The sequence below is a fragment of the Purpureocillium takamizusanense genome, chromosome 9, assembly GCF_022605165.1.
Source record: "Purpureocillium takamizusanense chromosome 9, complete sequence".
NCBI classification, from domain to species: domain Eukaryota; kingdom Fungi; phylum Ascomycota; class Sordariomycetes; order Hypocreales; family Ophiocordycipitaceae; genus Purpureocillium; species Purpureocillium takamizusanense.
In genome coordinates, this window is record NC_063076.1 from 250,702 (window position 1) to 274,336 (window position 23,635).

Below are 23,635 nucleotides of genomic sequence, written 5' to 3' on the forward strand. Positions count from 1 at the left end.
GGGGGGGACGGGGTCGAACGGGGGGGACGGGTCGGATGGGAAGGGCGGGGTCGAACGGGAGGGACGGGGTCGGATGGGGGACAGGGCTCTGCGCCGGACTGGACACGGCAGGGTACTGAACGCACATAACGAAGCATGGTCCGGGGTAACGGTCGGCATCATGATACCCAGCGATGACTTTCGGTTTGGGCAGTGTAACACAGACTCCACTAGCAGAGTCAAGTAGGTCAATTATTGTTAATCATTACTTGTGGCGCCTGCGTAGCCTGGTTTGTTTCTTGACACGGCTGCGCCCTCGACGGTCATGGGCCCTGCCGCCGACTTGTAGTCGTGCCACGCCAGGCACAGGGCATGCGTGCCTGTGGTAGCGAACCAAGCTGAGCGTGCTGTCTCCAAGGCCGCCGATGGGCTGCAGCTCTTCGTCCAGACGAGCGAGCCGCCTTGCCGTATGCTCGGGGACGGCCTCGTCGCCGAGCTCAATAGACGACACCGGGCTCGGATGCCCTGCCTCCGGGCTCTGCGTCTCTGGCGACGGCGCCTCAGACCTGTTCTCTCGCGCGGGTGCTGACTCTTGGCTGGACGCGGCGGCGTGCCCGGGCTGCTGCTGTTGTGGGCGGGAGGCGAGCTGCCGCGCAGTGTCCGCGTCGTACTCCACCACGTCCCAGCTCGAGTCTCCGGACGAGGCGCCCCCTTGCTCCGACGCGGCGCCGACTGACTGCGGCCCGTCGCTGCTGCAGGCCCTGCCGCCCATGCCTGGTGGATCGGGGAGTCCAAGCATCCTGAGCTCCCGGCCGCTCTTGTTCACCATCCATCCTTGCAGGGGAGAGAGAGATGGCGGTTCCGGGCTCGGTTCCGTGGGCAGCAAGGGGCACCCCTCGCCGGGACTCGACGGGCTCTTGCCATCGACAAAGTGCAGCTCCTGGGGCCTCATGAGCAGCAACGGCGACTTTGCCGGGCCGCTGCTGCTCTGGCGTTTGGGGGGCATAGATGAGACGGAGGCGACGTGACGTCTGCGGCGGTTAGAGTGTCTTCTCCCAGCGGGCCAGGGGTAAGTGCTCACGGCTGCACAGCGCCAAGGACGTGGGGATCTAGGCTGATGCTGCTTGCCCGTCGCGGCTTTGTCCCACGTGAGGGCTGGGAGCAGGCGCCGCTGATGCCGCGGAGGTCGTCCATCCCAAAGGACGGCGATTCGGAACGCTGCATCGAGGTCGAGAGGCTTGACCGTTTGGGCGCGGGCCGCAGGGGCGGAAGGGCGGGCGGACGAGCAGCAAACTTATAGATAGGGGCGAGGGGACCAGAACCACCAGCGGCCGTGGTGTTGGATCCGTTGCAGCGACCCGGCCGTCTGGTACGGAGGATCACATCTGCGTCCCAGGAACCTGGGCGACCCTCGTCCCCTCCCCTGTCATTCCTCTCTTGCCTCGCTCATCTGTTGAGGGCTGGAGACGGGTTGTCAACTCGGCCGGCATCCAATGGGCTGGTAGCGCGGTTGCCTCGCTGCAGCCAAGCCATGGCGGCGGAGCGGACGAGACGGGCGGCTGGGGAGCCGTGGGGCGTTACCGTCTGGCTGGGACGGCCGTTGACGAGGTTCGTCTGGTGTGGCAGGCAGGGGGCCAGGGGCTCAGTCGGGCCCGAAAGGGCTCGGGGCGTGCTTAAGCTCGTGGGACAAGGGCAGAGCCGATGCAGGTGGCCCGATGGCCGGCGGCATGGATGCGGGCAGCTCGGGTAGGCAGTCGGTGCTTGGTACTATTGTTCGTCGTCCAGACATGCTTCGTGGGTACTGGCTGTCTTTCACATGCGTCTGCGAGCGGCCCCCTGCCCGGCACGCAGAAACGAATGCAACCCGGACGATGCGGCCCTCGACAGGACGGCGGCGGCTCACGGTCTGGCCGCGAGCCACGCGGGGATGACGGGCCAGGATGGTGCACGACGTTTTGGCCGTAAAAGCCTCGTCGAGTTCCTAGGATGGCGGGCAAAGCAAAGCCCGCGAAGGTTGTCGGGCGTCGGATGAGAGAACAGAAAACCACGCCATGTCAGACGTGTCAGATGCAGATGGTACGCCAGAGAGAAGCATTCGAGGACGGGGGGAAAAAAGCAAAACCTCCTTGTTCGTCAGCCTGAGTGGCCTTGATGCCTGGGTGACAGACAGCCTGAATGCGAGACGGCGCCAACACCCTGCAGGGGCGGCGCCGTCGGTGACTTGCAGCTGCATGCCGGAGACGACGAGTCGGTCAGTCGGTCTCTGGATGACCCTGCTCGCGGACGGGCTGCGGGGGGCCAGCGAGACGCCCCGGCCGGTTCGCGGGGCGCCATGGCATGATGTCTGGGGCAGCGCATCCTGCAGAGGGATGCAGGGCTCTCGAGTCTTGGGTCGAGACGGCGTGGATGGCAGCCCGCTGCTTGTCGGCGCTGCTCCACGACGAGGAGCGGGAGGGGATTTCAGGGGTCATGACGACCTAAAGGAACGTGACGAATCGTCCAACGACCTCGGGCGGGCGACGGCCGCGATGGATGGGGTCTCGGACGGCTAGCGAGCGGGCGGGGAGTCGAGGCATGCAACGCGGCTGGTCTATCGTAGGACTCGACTAGATGCTGACAAGGACGAAGCCGCCAAGTGCCGGCGCCGGTGCGCGGGCCGTCCATCCATGCCGGGCGGGTAGCATAGCATGCGAAATCCGCGGCGCTGAGATCTCGGCTTGTCCTTGCGGCTGGTTGATGCGGATACTGTGTCGTGTCGTGTCGTGTATGATGGATGCTGAGTTGCTGGCCCTCAGTGACGGGGCACCCACAGGTCGTTTTCCGGTGGGCGACCACTGCAGCGAGCGGAGCACCAGACACTCACCTGGGCACCGCAACTCACTCACTGACGGGAGGTACGACGGAACCCAGGATAACCTAGAAGGCACTCGCTCACACGCCGAGGCATCCCTGTCCCGCCGTGTCGTGTCTTCAACCTCGGCGCCGTTTGACAGTAGGCGGTAATCAGAGTACCACAAACCACAATCCATGCAATTGAAGGCCAGTGCCGAGAGACCCGATCGCGCGCGGACGGGTGGCCCCCCTTGGACGGCGGCACGCCATGGAGAACAAGCTTTCCAGGCACACCCGCCGCTGCCGGCCGATGGCGAGCAGCCCGCGGCCGCGGAGAGCCCGGAACGACGTCATCTGCCCTGGGCCGCGATGGCATCCATCTTGAGCAGCCCGTTCCCCCCAACCTGCTCCTCAAACCCGCGTCGCGACGAGACGAGCAGAGACGAGCAGAGACGACGGATTGATTCATTGATTGATACGCCCGGCACCCTGCCTGTCACTGCCACTGCCATTGTCATTGCCAGTTGCCAATCCCGCCGCACCGCGCCCGCCTGTCCCATTCGCGCGTGTGTGCCCAGCGTCGTCGTCGACGCGCCGCCGCCATGGCCTCCAAGGACGAGCTGCCCGACTTTACCCTGAGCGACTATGTCAAGTTCTTCGCCGCCGGCGCGCTGGCCGCCACGTCGACACACGGGGTGAGCTTCACAGCCCCTGAGATGGACCCGAACCCCAACTACACTCACGTTTATGCATACTGATCCCAGTCTCCCAGGCCGCCACGCCCATCGACGTCGTCAAGACGCGCATCCAGGTCGACGACGCCATGAAGGGCCTCAACATGGTCAAGGCCGGGCGCACCATCGTCGCCAAGGAGGGCGCGTCGGCGCTGCTGACGGGCTTCGGCCCCACGGCCGTCGGCTACCTCGTCCAGGGCGGCGCCAAGTTCGCCGGCTACGAGTTCTTCAAGAAGCGCTACATCGGCCTGCTCGGGGGCCCCGCCGACGCCGTCCCGCACCGCACCGCCGTGTACCTGACGGCCAGCGCCTCGGCCGAGTTCTTCGCCGACATCCTGCTCTGCCCGCTCGAGGCCACGCGCATCCGCCTCGTCTCGCAGCGCGGCTACGCCTCGGGCCTGACGTCGGGCTTCATGCGCATGGCCCGCCAGGAGGGCCTCCGCGGCTTCTACTCGGGCTTCGTGCCCCTCCTCTTCAAGCAGGTGCCCTTTGCCGTCGGCCAGTTCTCCGTCCACGAGGCCGTCAACGAGCTCATCTACCGCTCCATGGGCCCCGAGCGCAAGGCCCGCCTGACCCGCCTCGAGTCCACCGGCGTCGAGCTGACCTCGGGCCTCGCCGCCGGCGCCGCTGCCGCCGTCCTCTCCCACCCGGCCGACACCCTGCTCTCCGCCATCAACAAGGGCGCCGGCAACGCCAACGAGTCGGCCACGTACCGCATGTGGCAGCTGGCCCGCGAGTTCGGCCCCCAGCGCCTGCTGCTGTCGGGCCTGGGCCCGCGACTCGTCATGACCTGCGCCCTCGTCTCGGGCCAGTTTGTCATCTACGCCCAGTGCAAGGCGCTGACGGGAGCCCCGCCGAGCATAGAGATTCACAAGGAGGCCTCGTTGTGATGGCGGCGGCTGAAGCCATCAATGGACGGGTGAATGTCGAATACCTAGAGCAGAGCAGAGCAGAGCAGAGCAGAGCAGAGCAGTGCAGTGCGGCGCAAAAGTAGTAGACCCAACGCCGCCCGCCCGCCCGTGCGGCAAGCTCGTCGCGGGCAACGATGCGACATCGAATAGACTTGATGCAGCAAACCCCATTGTCATTCTTGGTGTTTGTGTGTGGGCGTGGCTGCCTATTGACGCTGCCTATTGAGCGACATCCACTCCACGCAAGTTTGCCCTCGGTGCCGTCGAGGAACCGCCCTCGTCGCCAACGGTAGGACCCCGTGCGTCCCGTCTCGGCTACGCATGGGGACCAGCGCAGAATTTTGCGTCTGCAATGCGCCTCGTAGATGCGGGCGGGCGCGAAAAGGCCAGCTCGGGAGAAGCAGTGGAAGGCGAAAGCATAGGCGGAACCGTCCGCAAAAGAGGTTGGAGGTCATGGAGCCTGGAACCCACTCGTTCGACGGGTTCCAAGTCGGAGGATTGGGTGATTTTAGGGGAAGGGGACCCCAACCTTTGTCGGGCCCAGGCTTGGCCCACGTGACATGTAGCGGAACCTGGGCCACCCGCGACCCAAGTGCAGCAAGCGCAGTACCGGCTACTTAGGTTGCCTTGACCTTCCCTCCTTGGCGGCGGTGCAGCGGGCGTGGGTGGTTCCCCAGTGACACCCACTCCACTGCTATTGACGTCCCCTGTCCACTGAGAGCAGCCGTCGATGTGCCAGCCTGAGACTGCTCCTGCTGGACCAGCGAAACCGATTCTCGAGGCCACGACGCCTCTCCTCTCGCTCTTCCTCGACGCTCGACTCCCAACTCCGCCCTTTGACTCCTCCACCCTTGCCTGTCGTGCACCACTCGTCGCTCGCATCGCCGCCGTCCGTCGTTTCCTTCACCCGGCGCGTGTCGTTTCTCGAGATACACTCTGCCGCTCCTCGGCACGCACGTACGTGGCGCCCAGCGACCCCTGCGCCTACTTGTTCGTGGTGGGCTGCTCGAGAGGCCATCTGTGCTCTCTACCCTCTCCCGCACACGGGGGGCCACGAAACCGGACCTCGGCCGCTCAGCATCCCGGCGTTGACCGCTGCGCCCGTCTTTGCAGTCATCCATGTTTTAGGTTCGATTGCCTGCGGTCCGCCTCTGCGCATCTCCCGGACCACTCGCCGCCTCTGCCATGAAGGCCTCTTTTCTTGTCGGCCTCGCGGGCCTGGCCGCCGTGGCCCATGCCGCGCTCCCTCGAGACTACGACGAGAACGACTACTACGTCCTTCACATCGACCCGAACACGCCCGTCGCCAGCGTCGCCGACCGCCTTGGCCTCGAACACGAGGGCCAGCTCGGCGAGCTCGTCGACCACCACGTCTTCCGTTCCGCCAAGGCCGATGACGATGTCGTGCGGCGGGAGATCCAACACAGCCGGCGGCGGAAACGCGACGTTGCCGGGCGAGACGTGCTCGACGGCGTGCTGCTGTCGCAAAAGCAGGCGCTGCGCAAGCGGCTGGAGAAACGGGTCATCCCTCCCGCGCCCCCGGGCCTCCCCGTGTCGCCTCGTGCGTTCGGCACGCCCGTTGCCGCGGCCGTCCAGCAGCAGTCGAGCCTCATGAAGACGCTCGACATCTCGGACCCCATCTTCACGGACCAGTGGCACCTCTTCAACACGGTCGAGCTCGGCCACGACCTCAACGTCACCGGGCTGTGGCTCGAGGGCATCACGGGCAAGAACGCCACCGTCGCCATCGTCGACGACGGAATCGACATGGACAGCCGCGACCTGCGCGACAACTACTTCGCCGAGGGCTCCAAGGACTTCAACGACCCCGACCCGAACCCGAAAAAAGCCGCCCCGCCCAAGCCGAGACTCTCGGACGACCGGCACGGCACGCGCTGCGCCGGCGAGGTCTCGGCGGTCCGCAACGACGTGTGCGGCGTCGGCGTCGCCTACGACTCCAAGATTGCCGGCATCCGCATCCTCAGCAAGCCCATCAGCGACGCCGACGAGGCCGACGCCATGATCTACAAGTACCAGAAGAACCACATCTACTCGTGCTCGTGGGGCCCCCGCGACGACGGCAGGTCCATGGAGGCCCCCGGCGTCCTCATCCGACGCGCCATGCTGCAGGGCATCCAAAAGGGCCGCGGCGGCCTCGGCTCCATCTATGTCTTCGCCAGCGGCAACGGCGCCGCGAGCGACGACAACTGCAACTTTGACGGCTACACAAACTCCATCTACAGCATCACCGTCGGCGCCGTCGACCGCGCCGGCAAGCACCCGTACTACTCGGAGCACTGCTCCGCCAACCTCGTGGTGACGTACAGCAGCGGCAACGGCGACTCCATTGTAGGTTCACCTCGGTGCCTCGCGTGTGTGGGGGACTTGAGTATGCTAACCAGGCTGCAGCACACGACAGACGTCGGTGAGAACAAGTGCGCGACCGGCCACGGCGGCACGTCGGCGGCCGCCCCGCTCGCCGCGGGCATCTTCGCGCTCGTCTTGCAGGTACGCCCCGACCTGTCGTGGCGCGACCTCCAGTACCTGGCCATGGACACGACGAGGCCCGTGGCCGATACCAACGCCGCCTGGCAGAGGACCGCCATCGGCAAGCAGTACAGCCACATCTTTGGGTACGGCAAGATCGACTCGTACGCGCTCGTCCAAAAGGCCAAGACGTGGGAAAAGGTCAAGCCGCAGGCCTGGTACTTTTCCCCCTGGCTGCATGTCAAGAAGGCCATCCCCGAGGGCCGGAACGGGCTCATTGTCGACTTCGAGGTCACCAAGGACATGATCCGCGACGCCAACCTGGCCAGGCTGGAGCACGTCACCGTGACCATGAACGTTGAGCATACGCGTCGCGGCGACCTGAGCGTCGACCTCATCAGCCCGGCCAAGGTGGTCAGCCACATCGCCACGGCCCGCAAGGACGACGAGCACGCCGGGGGCTACAACGACTGGACATTTATGAGTGTCGCGCATTGGTAAGCGGCCCTGGACGACCGGGTCAGACACGCGGGGCTAACGAACGTGACCAGGGGCGAAACCGGAGTGGGCAAGTGGACGCTGGTCGTGCGCGACACCAAGGAGAACCAGCACAACGGCACCTTTATCGACTGGCACCTGAAGCTGTGGGGAGAGTCCATCGACGCCGACAAGGCTACCCTGCTCCCCATGCCCAGCGCCGACGACGATGCCGACCACGACAAGATCCTGTCCACCGTCACCCCTCCCGCCGCCACTGCGACCATCAGCGTGGCGCCCGAGCCCACCCACGAAGATACCGTCACGAAGCCCACGGACCATCCCGAGAGGCCGACCAAACCTGCCGCCAAGCCGTCGCCCGCCGCCAGCGACGCCCCGCACGCCGAAGCCACCACCTCGGCCGCCTCGTCCTGGATCGACAAGTTCCCCACCTTTGGGGCCTCCAAGACGGCCCAGATCTGGATCTACGGCGCGCTCTTCCTCATCGTCGTCTTCTGCATCGGCCTCGGCATCTACCTCTGGGTCGCCCGGCGCCGTCGCCTCCGCAACAGCCCGCGCGACGACTACGAATTCGAGCTGCTCAACGAGGAGGAGCGCGACGGCCTCAACCCGGAGAAGGCGGCCGCCAAGAAGGGTCGACGCACGCGCGGCGGCGAGCTCTACGACGCCTTTGCCATGGGCAGCGACGACGATGACGACGACGACGACGAGTTCGACGCGTACCGCGACCGCTCCGCTGAGCGGCTGGCAGGCGTGGACGAGGCGGACCGGTACGTCGTGGGCGAGGAGAGCGACGACGAGGCCGGCGGCGTGGACGAGAAGGCGGCCGAGAGGCGGCCGTTGGGCCAAGGCGGCCGTGAGTGAGGGACCCAAACAACAGGGAAAGGGAGGGGACTGGAAAGAGAAGGACGGCCTGGGCGGCTTTGCATACAAAGAGAGGCCAGTAGGCAGACAGGCGGGCTGGCGGGCATGCGGGCCGGCGTTTGCATTATGAATAGATCTTGGTCAATTGTTTCCCGTCTAATGTGCAGTTTCGCTCAGACAAAGTAGAGAAAGGGGTTGTTTGTGTACAGCCCGTCGTCCCAAACGCCAACGCCCGCGCCTCGGCGAATCTCACGTCGTGATCCTCCCGCTTTTCTCTCGCTCTCGCTAACCGCCGTCCGTGATGATCGGCCTCCGCCCTGACCTTCGACGACGTGCCCTGGCGCCTCTACCCCTTAGGAAGGGGGGGGGGGTGCTGGCAGGGTCATCGTCGCTCACGCGGCGGCAGCGAGGCCACCCTCCCGCTCCATCTCCCGGACGTAGCGCTCCCAAATATCGGCGACGTCGCCGTAAAAGGCGACGTGGGCGTCGGCCAGGCCGCCGAGCTGGGCCTTGAACTCGCAGCGCTTGATGCGCTCAAAGTCGGCCACCTCGCGGACCACCTCGTCGTCGAACATGTCGCTGGTGCGGCGGGCGCGCTCCACCTCGGTGGTGAGCTCCTCGACGCGCAGCTCGAGCTTGCGGGCGCGCTCGCGGCGGGCCTGCTCGTGGTCGACGCCGCGCACGTCCTCGATCTTGGAGCGGATGAAGTTGCCGCCCAGGCCGCCGACGAGGCCCGAGGCGCCGCCGCCGCCGCCGCCGCCGCCGTGGCCCCCCGAGGCGAGAGCGTCGCGCTCCGCCGTCGACTTGTTGAGGTACTCGGTCAGCTGCTCGTGGTCGAGCTGCTTCTGCTCGCGGGCGCGCAGGAGGGCCTTGAGGGAGAGCGAGTAGGCCTGCATGTCGCGCAGGGAGCCCAGGTAGTCCTGGTCCGTCACGTCGCGCAGGCCCCGCAGCCCCGCGGCCGTGTCCTCGACGGACGCGGCGAAGGCGTGCACGGCGGGCTCGACGCCGGGCTCGAGCGTGATGAGCTTCTGGAACTGCTCCGCCAGGTCGCGCATGTCGGCCTCGAGGTCGGCCTCGCGGCGGACGACGCGCGCCACCACCTTTTCGATGTGGCCCAGGTCCTCGTCGAGCTTGTCGCTCTTGTCCTTGACCTCGATGAAGCGCCGGTCGGGCTTGTGCACCTTTGTGAAGGCGTTGATGAAGGTGTCGGCAAAGTTGTCGAAGACGCCGCCGCTCCCGCCGCCGCCGCCTCCACCGCCTCCACCAGGGCCGCCGTCGCTGGCGAGGCTGGCGCGCGTGCTCCGGCTGCGGACCGTGGCGTTCCAGTCGGGGCTCTCGAGGAAGGCGTGCAGTATGGCCGCGCGGCGGAGCGTCGGGTGCAGCGCCAGGCGGCGCAGGAAGCGCTGCAGCGAGTGGGCGCGCCGGGCGGTGAAGTCGCCGCCGAAGCGGTCGCCGCGGACGTACTCCATGCGCTGCTTGTCGGGCAGCGGCGGGACGGCCGCGGCGGGGAAGTCGCGCGAGAGCTGCTTGAAGAGGAAGACGAAGTCGGTGAAGCGGCGACGGACGGACACGGTCGAGCGCTGGAACGAGGGGAACGTGGACTGTGACACCAGGGCTGTCAGCGACAAGTCTTGGAAGGGGGGGCTGCAGTCCGGGGTCGGGGCCCAACAAACATACGTGGGTGGTGATGAGGTACGAGACAAAGGCATCCTTGCTGCCGTCATTCTCCTTGAGGGGCGTGCCGACGGCGCACTCGAGGCGTTCGTTGCCCAGCGGCGGCTCGTCCTCGATGCCCGTCGACGGCCCTTCCATGGTGTGGCCGGGCTCCTCGGCGGGCGGGAGGCGCGACGTCTGGTCGTGGACGTGCTCGCTCCACGAGACGTTGGAGAAGTTTTCGTGCTCGTCCGCCATGTCGGGCGGACTGCTGCGTCGTCGCGGCCTTTTTGGGTATATGCAGCGGCGGGCGGGCAAAAGGGCGGGTTATGATGCTGCGCGTACGCTGGGGGTGGAGGTGAGACGGATGGGGCGGGTGTGAGCGATGGAGGGTGAGGTGGTCGTGAGCTCGTCGAGCTGGTGGGGGCAGGTCCCGCACAGCTGCCTACCCAGGCTGGGCTGTCGCATGCCGTTGCTGCTGCTACGGGGTACTTGGGTCGCGCTGCTCAAGGCACGACGAGCTGCCACCAGAGCAGTTTTCAGTAGCCCAAAAAACCGGCCGATGCCTCTTTGCGCGATTGCAGGCTCTTGGAGTTGCCTTTCAACGGCGGGCAGTGCCATGCTGCTCCCTGCGCGGCAGCGGAAACGCATCCAGCACGTAGCCACCCAACAGCTCCGCAAGCGACGATGACGCAGCCGTACGAAGCGGCACCTCCTGTCGTCGCCGCGCCCCAGCCGGGCAGGTACCCACCCCCCGCTGGCGACGCCGACCGCGGGCGCAGCGGTTCGCGGCTACAGGCACCTAGGTCACTAAGACACCGCGCACCGGGCTTCACGTGCAAAGCAAAACCGTCTATTGTCTATCGGCCGCGCCGCCCAGCCAGGCGCATGTATATAGTTACAGGCAGGCACACGCAAGGGAAAACTCGCCGCATGGAGTGGTGTTGGTATGGGCCGCTCAGGGCTTCTTCTCCTGCTCCTCGGGCCGCTTGGGCTCCTCGGCGGCCGCCTGGGCCTGCTCCCGCTCGGCCTCGACCATCTCGCCGGCGACCGACTTCTCCAGGCCCGCGGCCTCGGCCGTCATCTGGCGCTCCTCCTTCTCGTCGATGTCGTCGACGTCGCGCGGCGTCGCCATGCCCGTGCTCTGGCTCTCCTCGTTCTGCTCGTTCTCCTCCTCGATGAGCTCCTGCTGCTCGCGCAGCACCTCGAGGCGCTGCTTGTTGGTGGCGGCGCCCTCGGCGTTGTGCACCTCGAGCTCAATCTCGTGGAACAGCTCCTCGGGGATCGACGACAGCACGCCCGTCAGCGCGTCGATCTGGCTCGAGCCCTCGCCCGAGCCCTGGCCGTACATGTAGGCGTTGCTGAGCACCAGCAGCGTCGACGGCACGCCCTCGCGCAGCCGCAGGTCCAGCCAGCTCTGCAGGTCCGTCCGCATCCGCGCCGGCGACACGCTGTGCGTGCGGATGCCGCGCGCCGCGCACGCCAGCTGCAGCTCCGACACGGTCAGGCTGTCGACGCCCTCGAAGCTGATGGCCTTGTCGTCGCGCTTGATCTGGCGCATCCGGTGCCGCACCTGGTACCGCAGCATCATGTCGGTCCCAAACGTGTTGAGGTTCATGTACTTGCACATGGACACGAGCTGCGGCCGCGACAGGTTGTCGAGCGTCAGGTCGTCGCGGAAGATCTTGCACACCTTGATGACGTCCTCGGCCGTCGGCGCCTCGCCCGTCGAGCGCACCTTGCGGAAGAAGTTGGCAAACTCCTCCTTCTGCGCCGTCGCCGGGCTCAGCGGCAGGCCCGTCTCCTTGAGCGTCTGCCGCAGGAACGTGCTGACCTCCTTGCGCGTCGACCGCAGCAGGCTCGCCTTTGCGTCCTTTGACTTTTGGCCCTCGTACGTGCTCGGCAGCATGTTGGGGAACAGCTTCAGCGCCAGCGGCAGCAGCGCCTCGCCCAGCGGCACGATGATGAAGACGGAAAACGGCACCAGCCGCCCCAGGTCCTGCACCGTCCGCTGCAGCTGCTTGTGCTCGCGCCGCGTCAGGTCGTAGCCCGCCGCCATCTTGAGCGCCAGCCGCCAGCTGATCTTGATCTCGGCCCCGAGCAGCTTGGTGCCGTCCCAGTAGTGCCGCGCCTCCTTCTTCACCTTTTGCCACAGCGTCAGCTTCTTGTCCTCCTTGTCCGCCTTGGCCGCTTCCTGCTTCTCCGCCGCGTCCCCCTTCTTGGCCGCCAGCTCCGCCATGGCCGCCTCCGCCTTGGTCATGTCGGCGCTCGTCTCGGGCTTCCTCTCGGCCGCTGGAGTGTCGTCCTTGGGCAGCGCCTTCTTGGCCTGCTCGACGTTGAACCCGGGCGGCGGCGGCCCGTTGTGCGCGTCCGCCCGGTGCTGCTCGGTGCTGACGTGCCTCATCGGTATCAGGAGCGCCAGCGCGGGTATCTGCGACTGTCTGCCGACATGGCGCGCGATGACGGCCGGCGCGACGTGCCGGAGGTTCCTGGCTGTTGCTTGGTCAGAGGGCCGGTCCGTCCCACGGGACTCGGGGCGCCGGGACCAAACTCACCTAATAGGGGGCTCCGAGCGGCCGCTCTCCTGGCGACTGCGGAGGATGCGCTCATGGCTGTGGATGGGAGGGGGCGTCGGCGGTCAGGTTGACATGGGCTGGTCGCGACGATGGAGGTGGGAGAAGGGGGTCAGCACGCGATATGCCGACTTTTTGGAGGGACGTGCTCAGTCCCTGAATGGCGCCCGCAGCCGCTCAACGGAACCGGCGGCGTGGCGCCCGCGGTCCGGTACGTACCGTTGAGAGCGGGTCACGTGCCGCTCTCGTCCCTTCGATCGGCGGCGCCGACTTTTCAGCGCAACACCGGGCCCGAGAACCGATGGCATCCCGACGGCATTCGCCACCCCCTGGTGTCATCGAAACAATTGGGAGCTTGCAGCAAGGTTGATTTTCATCGACGGTCAGCACGGTCTCAGCACGTGGGACCGCCCTTGGGCTGTGCTTAGGAATCTCGGCGGGATGCCACCAATTGCTGCGTAGACGAACGCACTGTACTTCGTAGTGCTTGCTGTGCTATTGTAGAGACGCCCGGGCGTTTGTCCGCTGTGCTGGCGGTTCATCGCACGTGTCGCCGCCCAGGTGTCACAACCTTGAAGCTACCCGGCAGCGCAGCACGGCGACGCAAAAACGTCCATGTACGGGACTGGTCCCATCGTGTGTCGTTTGCGAATGCCGGCCGAGAAGCGACGCGGCGCATCAGGGGCCACTCGGCAGCGATGCGGCATCTGGTGCGCCCCGTGCTGAGTTGGGTGGTGCGCTGCGCCTCACGTGAAACGCGCTCGCTGCCACCACTCACTGTGAACAAGACGCGCCAACTTCAAACGGGCCAAGCTGGACTCTGCGCAACCTCACGACAGCGCTCGCGACGGCACGCAGGCGACCGCGCGACATGGCCGAGTCCGATCAGGATGCCGAGACCCGCGAGAGGAAGCGGGACAAGTTCAACGACTTTCTGTACGCCCGCCCGCCCGCCGCGCCTCCATGTTGCTGCCACCACCACCGCAGCCGAGTGACTGACACACGCTCGCCAGCCAGAAGAACCTCAACAAGGGCGAGCTCGCCCTCAAGCACGCCATCGGGCTCGGCCACCAGCCCAACGTCGTGCCCGTGACGGAGCCGCTGCTCGACGGCCCGCCGCGGCCCGTCGAGGTCGGCTGGCACCCCGTGGGCGGCCTCGCGGGCAAGTGGTTCGCCGACGAGACGGGCCTCGGCAAGATGATCACCGACAAGATCAACAAGTACCCGGACCCGACGCAGCACTGGGCCGTCCTCGTCGGCGAGTTTGCCCACCAGCTGTGGATGGTGCGTCGCCCCCCCTCGGAGGGAATTTCGCGCGCAGCAGTCGTGCTCGGCAGCGGCACGGCAGGCCAGACGGCTGACGCGCGCAGGACGAGAGCTTCCACGTCATTTACACCAACGAGAAGATCAAGCGCGAAGAGTGGCGGACGTTTAGCGTTGGCGAGACGCGCTTCAACGACGATGCCGTCCGGCAGGCCGGTACGCACCTCACCCCCTCCCCCCCCCACCCCCTCGGAGGAGCCGCGCACGTCCGCGTCTGCTGACGGAGCGCGCAGGAGAGTCGGTGATCCAGTCCATCCGGGAGGAGAGGCCCGCGTACAACCTCATCAGCAACAACTGCCAGACCTACGCGCTGCAGCTGCTCGACGCCATCAAGGCCGGCGGCGACACGCAGTTCGGCACCACGCTCGCCGTCTACGAGCGGATCAAGGGGCCCGGCAAGGTCATGGACCTGTTCAACAAGCCGGCCGAGGGCGCCGAGGCGCTGCCGCCCAGCCAGGACACGGTCTCGCTGGCGCAGCAGGTCATGGACGAGAACACGACGCAGCTGGATCCGCAGGAGCAGAGGGACAAGCCGGACGACGAGGACAGCGAGAGGAGCGGGGAGGGGGGGGAGAAGAAGAAGCGCGGGCTCTTCTCGCGCATCATGAGACGTTGAGCGGGGTTGTGACGAGCAAGCCCTCAATGTATCGTCGCCGCGGCCTATTACATACTTGTCGTGGCGCACAAGGTGAATACCTAGAACTATGAGTTGAGTCGCCGTGCCCGCCGCTGAAACGTTGACTCTGGACGAGAGACTCCTGGCCCCTAGGGCCGCCCTGAACCGCTAAATTTAGCACCCACGGGTAATTGCGGGGCCCCGACGACGAGCGATTCAAAGACTCCAACACAAACAGCTGCTTTGGCCTCGGCCTGGCCACATGGTTGAGGCAACACCGAGGTGAATTGGCCACTGCGTATACTCTACACTCGTGCTGTAATTACAAAGTACGTGGCAGCCACGCAAGGGCTGAGCGGGAGGGCTGCGTGGCCTCTGCACGACGCTGTTGCCACGCCCGGGGAGCGATCCGGCTGTTGACCTCTACTGACCCTCCCCTTGGATGTCGGTGCAATGGCCGTTCAGTCGACTCCGTGCTGCACGGGCGCTCACCGGCTGAGCCTTGGCCAACGCGACTCCTCGACACCAGCAATGCCGCGATCTGCAGCGCCACGCCCGCGACCGACCAGCAGGGCGGGCCCAGGCACTCCGGTCCAGACCGCGTCGAGTGGCGTCGGGTCGACGACACAAGTGTGTGCATGCTGCTTCGTGCAGATGTGGCGCGCGAAGGCGAGCCTCACGTCCAGCGACCGCCTTTGGGCCATTGTCAAGATGCCGTGCTGCGTACGCCTGTCCCTGGGTGCCGTCACCTATACAGCCCTCGCCCTGAGCGGAAGCAGACTCGCTCACGTTCGACGTTTGTTTCTCGCCGGGAGGGGGGTTCTCGGTCATCGGCGGGCTCTGGTTGCAAGTTTGAGAGTCTCGGGCTGTGTGCGCCCAGACTATCGATGAGGCTTCATGATCCCCGTGCGGCTGACGCATTGGACGGACCTGTGTCGATCCTTGCGACCATGTACGCTTCCCTGTGCAAGCCCGATTCAGCCCTCATCAGCTCAGGCGTCGCGCGCGGCGCATGGCATCTCTCGTAAAAAGACGCCCTGCCGCGCGCGTCTGCACGATGGGCTGCAGTCTCGAAACGCCGGTCCAGAGTCGAGTCGAAGCGCGCGGCCGAGATGCGCTGCTCCCTGTCCCCGTTGTTGAGTCTCCTCCTCCGAGGTCCCGTAGCAGCGATGGCGGACTCCATCGACAAGCCCACCGGTGCCGGCACTGGCGCAAAGACGTACGAAAAAGTCATCGTCGTCGTCGACCAGCTTCGCCTCGAGTCCACGTTCAGCCCCAGCCTGTCCAACGAGTCGAGCAGCCTGCACCAACCGCGAGACGCGCACCTGCTGGGCACCCGGCAGCAATGCCTGGTCGGATACGGATACTGCGCCAGTAGGTCGGCCCCTTTGTTCTCCTCTTCCATCTCTGAGCTGCCTTTTGCTGACTTCGCCGGGCGGGTTCGAAAACAAGGCTTCGGGCGCTGCTGTCCCTCGAGCGGCAAATGCTGCTCCTACGGCTACTGCCTCCCGAGCGGCTCGGCGTGCTGCCCCAGCGGCCCCTGTGACGCCGGCAAGACGTGCTGCGGCCGGTCCCATTGCGCGCCCCTCGGCGGCGAATGCTGCCGGGACGAGAGCTACTGCGAGGCCGGGAACCATTGCTACATCGTCGCCGCCCTCGGCCAGAAGCCCGTCTGCTGTACCGACTCGGCGTGCACCGCGCATGTCCTCAACGGCGTCACGACGTACGCCTCGACCCGGACGACGACGCAGACGTTCACCTCGAGCAGCCAAGACCAAGACTCGACGACCCCTGCCCCGGATCCGACCATCACCTCGCCTCTCCTGTCTTCGCAGTCGGTCGTGGCGACGACATCTTCCTCGTCGCCGCCGCCGCCCGACTCGGCCAACGGCAACAGCACGCCGGTTGGCGCCATCGTCGGCGGCGTCGTCGGTGGCGTCGGAGCCGTTGCCCTTGCGGCCCTTGCGGTATTCCTCTTCCTGCGCAGAAAGCCCCAGAGCCCAAGCACGAATGACGCGTACGCACCGCCACCCACGGCCTACGTCCCATCTGTCGTATATCAGAACCCTCCGCCAAACCAGCCCCCGTACGGTCAGCAGCCCACCATGCCGGGGGCGAGCGGCCAGGCATCATCACACTATCCGCCCGCAGGCAAGGGGCCCGCGTACTACGCGACGCCGCCGCCGCCGCCGCCGCCGCCGCTGGTCAGCCCCCATCACTCGTACCCGTCCGATCCACGCGGCGGTGTGCCGACGAGCCCGGGCGCCGTCTCGTCCATGAGCGGCTCGGGGGGCCACATGTCGCCGCCTCCGGGATACCACCAGGCCCCGCGGCCCGTGGTCTACGAGGCGCCCGTGCAGACCTCTGAGAACCATCGCGGGCAAATGCACGAGCTGTCGTGATGGGACGCTTGGTATGCGACTGTTTGAGCATGCGTCAGGCTCGGGCGTGTCAGCATCGGACGGGGCGCGCATGCTCACGACACAGCACGAAGACCGTACCATAGGCTACACCGGGTTCAGATGAAATTCCCAGCGTCGGGTTCCGTCACGTATTTTGGCCTGACGAGACGACGGACGAATGTTGGCATTCACTGTTCACTTGTCGGGGAGCCCGAGCCCAACCCCCGCCCTCACTTGCGAATGGACCCTCCAAGAATGAACTTTGGATATGTATACGAGCCGTCGACAAGTTCGTCGGTGGCTCCATAGAAGCGTACTCGTTATTGTTAGCGTCATCCAATGCAGCGTCGAAGCGTCCGCACGTACAGTTGATTGAAAACCGGCCGCCGCGCGCGTCCACGGGGAGCCAACTGCCTTGAAGTTAGCCGGCGCGTCCAGGCCTGCTCTCTGCCAGCTAACGTACTTGCTCGTCCAGTTTGACGGCGGTTCGGTCTCGCTCGACTGAAGCAAAATGTCGAACGGGCCGTCCGGGCCCTCGGACAGCGAACGCCCGTCCGGGAAGGTGAGGTTGCTCCGGTCCCCCAAGGCGTAGCGCCGGAGCCGGTTCGGCACCAGGAACTGATCGGGCCCGTACACGGTCAGGCTCCAGAACCCACCCTCGACGGTCTTGGGCCGGCGGGAGAACCGGACAATGTACGACTGGTTGGCCCCGAGCTCCAGCGTGGGCGATACCGGGTACAGCACCTGGTCCTGGGTGAGGGCGAGATACCCGCGGGCAGCGATAAAGTATCGTGCCTGGTAGTAGGAGCCGTACAGGCCCACCGGCTGGCTCAGGGTCCAGTTGTTTCCCATGTCGTGGACGAAGCCCGGCATGGCGCGCAGGGCGGCCACCGAGTCGTTGGCCGCCGCGGTGGCCCTCGTCAAGTTGGTCCCCGGCGGCTGTGTGAACCGCCCGGCGGCGATGCCTGCGTCCTCCAAAAGACGGGCGACCCAGGCCCGGTCCTGCGGAATGTAGGGTGCGTTGTGCGCGGACAGCGCCGCGGTCAGTCTCAGGATGGCGACCTCGAGGGAGGTCTCTGGGCCGGGGCGATGGGCTGGATCCCAGAACAGGCTCAGGTTGAACGGCGGGATGGTCGAGGTGTCGTAACGCGGTCGTTCAGAGACCAGAAGCCGCTTCTGAAACCCGTGCACCTTGTCCAAGTCTCCCCCGTCGCTCTTGACCAGGATCCTCGTGATGGAAAGGGCATAGGGCGTGGGCACGTTGACGAACGCCTTGAACGGCCCCTCGGCCCCTTGGCGCTGCAGCCCGGCGTTGTTGGGGGCGTATCGCACCAAGTAGTCGCCGGGCCCGTCTTTGCCGAGGTTCCCAATGTTGGCGATGTCATTGCCGTATCTGCGTCGCGCGTCAGCGGAGGGCCAGCGCAGCGCGGCGCAGGCTTCACTCGAGGCTCACAGGTCCAGGAACGCTTGCGACCAGTATCGGCCGTCAAACTCGGGGACGGCGAGCACGAGGTCAGACGCGGACAAGTCGACCAAGACTATCGAGTAGACCGTGTCGACGTTTGGCCGGACCACCGCGATCGCGCCCGGCTCGGCCAGCTCCGCCTGGTGATGGAAGCGGTTTGTCCTGACATGTCCGTCGAGGGGCTGCAGGAACTCGCCCAGCGCGTACAGCGGGTATCCGTACTGCAGGCACGCGTCAGGTCTCGTTCCTGGTCACCAACACAAGGAGCAAGCATCAGACCTGGTACGCAAACGCCAGGGCGTTTTGCCGGCATGCTTGTGTAACGCAAGACTCTGCCAACGCCGGACTGGAGGCCGCCAGCCCGACGAGGGCGCCCCCGATGACCGGGAGTCTCATTCTCACGCTGTGTCCTCGGAGAAACGATCAAGGTGCTTTGAGGGGCCGACGAGTTAAGTGCGCCGCCGGGACGGTATAAGTAGTGGCCACCCGACACCTCCGGCAATCCGGATCGTCGCTTGTTGTGTGCGGAAGGGAGGGCATTTCCACAACGTGGGAAGGAAGGTGGCACCCGGTGGCCCCATATACGAAGGTACGTACAGTATACAATCTCTCTCTCTCTCTCCCTGCATTACAAGATAGAGGACCAAGTCCTCGCAGAGTCTCATTTTGGTGACAATCTGTTTTTTTCACTCTCCTCCGTCATGCCTCTCCTCGTGCAATAATCGATCGACGGCCCCGCGCCACATTTGCAGCAGGTCTCTGTTGTGCCCAGGCATTGCACTGCAAGAAGCACTCACCACGCGTACCTACGCAAACCTGACATCATTGATAGCTTGGTTCGCGCAACCGGATCCTTCCTTTCAGCGGTCAGATCGCCCTGGCGACCCACAGCTTCATGGCCTGCGGGGGCATCGCGGGCAACGGAGGCCAAGGGCAAGTTTGGTTCAGCGCGGGACTCCTTGCCTCTTGCAAGTGAATCACGCTTACGGAAACCCAAACGGCACTACGCACCGAACCAAGGCGTTTCGTCGGCGGCTTTGACCATCGGCTCCGGGAGTGCACTCCGAGTCCTCTTCAACTGCGTGTACCATTCAAGACCCTGAGTTGTGCGCACAGTCTGGGCATCAACTTGTCACTTACTACTTCACAGCGAATGGCAAGCTAACAAGGCCCGGGCCGAAACTACAACCCTACCACTCCGACGACAGGACAGACCCTACGCCACGCCCTTGCCGTTGTAGGGCCCAATGTTGGGGCGCGCATTTGCCTCAACGGCGTTGCCAAAGTAGTCGTAGCCCCCGTTGTCCTCGATGACCTTTCCGCTGCCCAGCGCCGGCGAGCCCTCGCGCAGGCGGTAGCCGAACGCCGCGCCCAGGGTCCCGCCCGAAGCCCGCGGCTTGAGGAACCCGGGGTCGCCCACGATGCCGTCCTCGGTCGGCGGCATCACCGTCTCGAACAAGTTGTTGTCCCACGTGATGCCGCTGGCGACGGGCAGGGACGCGTTGCTCCGTCCGACAAAGATGTTGTTGGCGAAGCGCGTGACTTGCGGGACGCGCATGTCAAAGTCCCCCTCCGCGCAGTACATGACGTTGTTGTAAAAGTCGAGGGACGCGTTCTCGCCGACGCTGACGATGCGGCAGTCGTTTTCGAAGACGTTGTAGCGGACGACCTGCTTCGCGCCCCGGGAGACGCCGCACCCGTCGCAGTCGAGGAACGCGCCCCCGGCATTGTCGTGGCTGTAGTTGTATTCGACGAGGCACGTCCCCGACACGCCCCAGTCGCAGTCAAAGGCCTGGCTGTCAAAGAGGCTCATGACGCTGCCGTACACCACGTTGTGACGCATGACGGGGTCGTGCGAGGCCATGACCCACATGCCCGCAAAGTTGCCGCCGGTCCAGGGGTATCTGCCCTTGCCGAGGTTGGAGGCGACGTTGTGGTCGATGCTGGGCGCGTCGGCGTACGAGACGAGGATGCCGTCACCGCCGCAGGCGTCTATGGCGTTGTGCGACACGCGAATGTTCCTGCCGTTGACGTCCATCTGCCCGGGCCGCACCTTGATGCCGCCCCCGCCGCAGTCGTTGACGGAATTGTCCCGGATCCAGACGTCGACGTAGGTGCTGCCGTTGAGAGCCCCCAGCTCGATCCCCGCCGAGTTGGCAAAGTCGCCGCTAAAGTTGGCCTTGTTCGTCTGGCCGGCCACGTCGTACACGTGGTTGCGGTCGATGGTTATGCCAAAGTGCGCCGCCCCGTCGTCGGCCATGACCAGGATCCCCTGCCGTCGGCCGAGGCTCGCCGCGGGGTTGGTCAGGGCCAGCTTCGAGACGCGCCAATGGTCTTGGTTCGTCAGTAGTAGCGACGAGTTGGCTCCGTTGCCGTTGATCACTGGCGGGCCCAGGATCGAGTCTGGCGGGTACGAGGTGAGTCGGATCGGGTGCGTCGCGTTGCCGCTGCCGAGCGGACGCAGCGTGCCGGTGCACGTCACATTGGACTTTAACGCGAGCGTGTCTCCGGGGCGAAACGTGAACCGGTTGGCCGCCTCGAGGGAGTTCCAGGGGCCCTCGAAGGTGCCGTTTCCCGCCGCCGCGGCGCTGCAGTCGATGTAGTAGTTGCTGCCCGGCTCGGCGGCGGACAGCGCGGCCAAGAGAGCCACCTGGACCAACGACGCCTTCATCTCGAGCGGCAGAGGGGTTCCTGGGTCGGGAGTGCGTCGATGTGCCTCACAGCGAGGGGAGCGACGGCAACGGCACTTTATCTAGCTTGCGACCGCGGCGTTTGGATCCATCATGGAAGCAGTAGCCCGTCGTTGCGCGGGTTTGCATGACGATTTGGCCTTGGGATGCGGTCTGCTCGGGCCAGGCAGCATACGTTACATGAAGCCACGTTCCACTCGGTCGCGCGTTGACAGAATGAACGGCGACGGGAGCGAACCCAGGCCACGGCGACCACCCGAGCTGGTTCCGCCGCGGCGATGGATCGTCGCTCCGCACCCAGTCAAGGCGATCTTGCGCCGCCGCCCACGTCACTGTCTTGGCGTCGTCGATGAGCCGCGCTGGACGCGGAGCACGCACGGCGACGGACCTCCGATCGGAGCCAGAGATGGGCTTTCGTGCAAGCGCCTGGTTGACTGTGCAAAAACCACGGCACCAGCCCACGGCGCCAAGTGGTATGGATCCATCTTGTACGCTACGGACCCCCCAGGAACCCGGGGCCCGGACCCATGCGGGGAACCCTCTCCGGCGCCGGGGCCAAGTGGGGCTCGCCCGCTCGCTCCGGAGGGGTCTCGGGTGTGGGGCCGCCCGCGCGCTCCAACTGCCGCCAGACGAGCAGGGAAGTGCAGGGCTAGTCGCCGGTGGCAAGTAGTGATGTTTTGCGGTGAGGACACTGTTTACAATGCGCGCGCAAAGACTTGAACATTGTCATGAGACGAGAAGACACGAACCACGGTCGGCGCAAAACCGCCCCCGCATCGAATGCCAACCGCACTCCCACCGACTGCCGACCCACCAACTTGACCACCGACGCCGTCCCGTCCCTCCCCCATGATCGGTGCGGAAAGTCCCCGGTTAGTAGCCCGCCCCCAGATTGCCGGTTGCCCTCCATCTCTCTCGCCAGAACCATGAAGACGACGGCCCTGCGCGAAACCTAGGCTTCTTGGTCTTGAGCCTCTTCTTCCCGGGTGATATTGCACCGACCCGAGGGTGCTCCTCGACGGCGGCACCCGTTTCGGGGATGTTTGCCAGCCACTTGTGTATCGCGTTGCTCTTCCCCGAAAAGGAGTCAACCAAGTCCGTGGGGCCCGTGGCGGCTTCCGAGGGCCGCGTCGAAACCTGATGGGAGTCGTCATTCGATGTCGCAGCGCTGGTACGTGGCTCAGGAACCGTGAACGGCGGCCGGCTCTCGGCCTCCATGCTGTCGCGCTGCCTGGATCCGGCTTCATTCGGCTCACAACGCAATCTTGTCTGGGAGTGAGTGGCATCTGGCCGCAGCTGTTGTCGTCGCAAGCAAACCGAGCCTGGGCCCGTGCCAGACGCGACCATCTCCTCGGCCAAGATCTCTGCCACCGGGTGCTCGTGCTTCCAAGTCGCCGAGGGACACGGCGCGGAGCCCCATGCCCTCCTCCAGATGCCCTGACGAGTCCAGTCGCGACGCACGGCTTCGCATGCCTCGGTATAACTCTCATGATGGCCTGCCGTCCGAGCTCCCGCCGGCGAACTCTGCCATCGCGCCCGCTCGCAACGTTGCCGTACCTGAGCCTCGAACTGAGGTAGAGGTCGAGACGGTTCCGTCATGTCGTCTCGCCACATGCTGCGCGGGCCGTGGGAGCTGTCCTGCGCGCTCGCACCGAGCTCCTGTGAAGGCCGTCGGGACTGACCAGGGCCGCCTACAACGTCACCTCCAGCGTCCGCCGCGAGGGATCCCGTTGCTCTGGGGCCCCGCGACATGGACGTTTCGTGGGCCCAGGGCCCAAAGGGCGTGCCGATCGAGTCCCACTCGGACTTCCAGATGCCTTGCTCCGCCCAGCGCGTCCTGATCGACCGTCGAGCCATCGTCCAGACCTTGTCCGTCGTGCAGCCTGTCTGGTCCGACGTTTGATATTGTACCTTGAGGAGCCACGCGTGTTCGCGGCGGCATTGCTCCTCAAACTGCCATGCTGGATATGATCGCATGCGCTGTCTTCGCCACAGCTGCCCAAGCTGTAGACCCAAGCCTGTCCCCGTCCAGAGGCCGTCACCTGGATCTGAGCTGTGTGTAAGGGTTGTGGCGAGGGTTGTGAGGTCCACGTCGCGCGCCCCGCGTTCAGCCTTGGCCTCACCGCATAACCGTGCCAGGTTTTCTTCCGTCAAGGGGGCCATGATTTTCCCGCAACTCGTAGGTCAGTCGCAATACAAGGGCGGTGCTATGAGGTGGAAGAGTTATAGAACGAAGCGTGGCGAGCTGGGTCTGCGTGTCCGCACGTACGGCTCGAAGCTTATTTGCCATGAGTCGGCCTCGTCTACGAAACCAAGGGCGTCCTACAGGAGGCGAGCGGTCTGTCTATTCAACAATCCTATTGCTTGCCTTTTGCTGCATCTGTCTGGCGGCAAACCTGTGTTACCGCGGCTTGTGCGGCTGAGCGGCATGCTTTGCAATTTCGTGGTGGGCATAACCGCACAGGCATATCACGAGGCAACGCCATCTGTATCTTGCCCTGGCAGCCCAAAGTAGTCTTTTCTTCCGGCTAATCCAGAGGAGGCATGCCGGGGTCATGGACGAAGCGTCATCGGTCAGCTTGCCCCGAGCCGCAGCATCCCGGGAGGG

General features: G+C 65.6%; 10 protein-coding genes across 10 annotated transcripts; 4 read left to right on the forward strand and 6 right to left on the reverse strand.

Annotated features, from left to right (window-relative positions):
• Window positions 1-244: 244 nt before the first annotated feature.
• JDV02_008868 (uncharacterized protein) lies at window positions 245-1,203 on the reverse strand (the record flags this gene model as incomplete). The annotated part of the gene is made up of 2 exons (XM_047990499.1): window positions 245-1,010; window positions 1,061-1,203. The coding sequence occupies 2 exons, from the start codon at window positions 1,201-1,203 to the stop codon at window positions 245-247; spliced, it is 909 nt and encodes a 302-aa protein (XP_047846506.1).
• Window positions 1,204-3,007: 1,804 nt separating this feature from the next.
• MIR1_1 (mitochondrial phosphate carrier protein) lies at window positions 3,008-4,718 on the forward strand. The gene is made up of 2 exons (XM_047990500.1): window positions 3,008-3,506; window positions 3,584-4,718. The coding sequence occupies exons 1-2, from the start codon at window positions 3,414-3,416 to the stop codon at window positions 4,433-4,435; spliced, it is 945 nt and encodes a 314-aa protein (XP_047846507.1). The 5' UTR covers window positions 3,008-3,413; the 3' UTR covers window positions 4,436-4,718.
• A 432-nt stretch (window positions 4,719-5,150) lies between these two features.
• Window positions 5,151-8,500, forward strand: KEX2 (Kexin). The gene is made up of 3 exons (XM_047990501.1): window positions 5,151-6,805; window positions 6,866-7,440; window positions 7,495-8,500. The coding sequence occupies exons 1-3, from the start codon at window positions 5,642-5,644 to the stop codon at window positions 8,303-8,305; spliced, it is 2,550 nt and encodes an 849-aa protein (XP_047846508.1). The 5' UTR covers window positions 5,151-5,641; the 3' UTR covers window positions 8,306-8,500.
• On the reverse strand, window positions 8,255-10,389 carry SNX4 (intercellular trafficking and secretion). The gene is made up of 2 exons (XM_047990502.1): window positions 9,983-10,389; window positions 8,255-9,906 (listed from the first exon to the last, which is right to left on the reverse strand). Exons 1-2 carry the CDS (start codon window positions 10,214-10,216, stop codon window positions 8,698-8,700), a joined length of 1,443 nt encoding a protein of 480 aa, XP_047846509.1. The 5' UTR covers window positions 10,217-10,389; the 3' UTR covers window positions 8,255-8,697.
• A 417-nt stretch (window positions 10,390-10,806) lies between these two features.
• On the reverse strand, window positions 10,807-12,641 carry YLH47 (LETM1 domain-containing protein ylh47). Its single transcript, XM_047990503.1, has 2 exons — window positions 12,514-12,641; window positions 10,807-12,451 (listed from the first exon to the last, which is right to left on the reverse strand). The coding sequence occupies exons 1-2, from the start codon at window positions 12,566-12,568 to the stop codon at window positions 10,917-10,919; spliced, it is 1,590 nt and encodes a 529-aa protein (XP_047846510.1). The 5' UTR covers window positions 12,569-12,641; the 3' UTR covers window positions 10,807-10,916.
• Window positions 12,642-13,152: 511 nt separating this feature from the next.
• Window positions 13,153-14,564, forward strand: JDV02_008873 (uncharacterized protein). Its single transcript, XM_047990504.1, has 4 exons — window positions 13,153-13,467; window positions 13,545-13,815; window positions 13,902-14,010; window positions 14,088-14,564. The coding sequence occupies exons 1-4, from the start codon at window positions 13,403-13,405 to the stop codon at window positions 14,468-14,470; spliced, it is 828 nt and encodes a 275-aa protein (XP_047846511.1). The 5' UTR covers window positions 13,153-13,402; the 3' UTR covers window positions 14,471-14,564.
• JDV02_008874 (uncharacterized protein) lies at window positions 14,565-17,013 on the forward strand. Its single transcript, XM_047990505.1, has 2 exons — window positions 14,565-15,844; window positions 15,923-17,013. The coding sequence occupies exons 1-2, from the start codon at window positions 15,583-15,585 to the stop codon at window positions 16,870-16,872; spliced, it is 1,212 nt and encodes a 403-aa protein (XP_047846512.1). The 5' UTR covers window positions 14,565-15,582; the 3' UTR covers window positions 16,873-17,013.
• On the reverse strand, window positions 16,963-18,931 carry JDV02_008875 (uncharacterized protein). The gene is made up of 4 exons (XM_047990506.1): window positions 18,617-18,931; window positions 18,326-18,558; window positions 17,239-18,265; window positions 16,963-17,188 (listed from the first exon to the last, which is right to left on the reverse strand). The coding sequence occupies exons 1-4, from the start codon at window positions 18,731-18,733 to the stop codon at window positions 17,018-17,020; spliced, it is 1,548 nt and encodes a 515-aa protein (XP_047846513.1). The 5' UTR covers window positions 18,734-18,931; the 3' UTR covers window positions 16,963-17,017.
• A 561-nt stretch (window positions 18,932-19,492) lies between these two features.
• On the reverse strand, window positions 19,493-21,008 carry JDV02_008876 (uncharacterized protein; the record flags this gene model as incomplete). Its single annotated transcript, XM_047990507.1, has 1 exon — window positions 19,493-21,008. One exon carries the CDS (start codon window positions 21,006-21,008, stop codon window positions 19,554-19,556), a length of 1,455 nt encoding a protein of 484 aa, XP_047846514.1. The 3' UTR covers window positions 19,493-19,553.
• An 892-nt stretch (window positions 21,009-21,900) lies between these two features.
• Window positions 21,901-23,190, reverse strand: JDV02_008877 (uncharacterized protein; the record flags this gene model as incomplete). The annotated part of the gene is made up of 1 exon (XM_047990508.1): window positions 21,901-23,190. One exon carries the CDS (start codon window positions 23,188-23,190, stop codon window positions 21,901-21,903), a length of 1,290 nt encoding a protein of 429 aa, XP_047846515.1.
• Window positions 23,191-23,635: the final 445 nt, after the last annotated feature.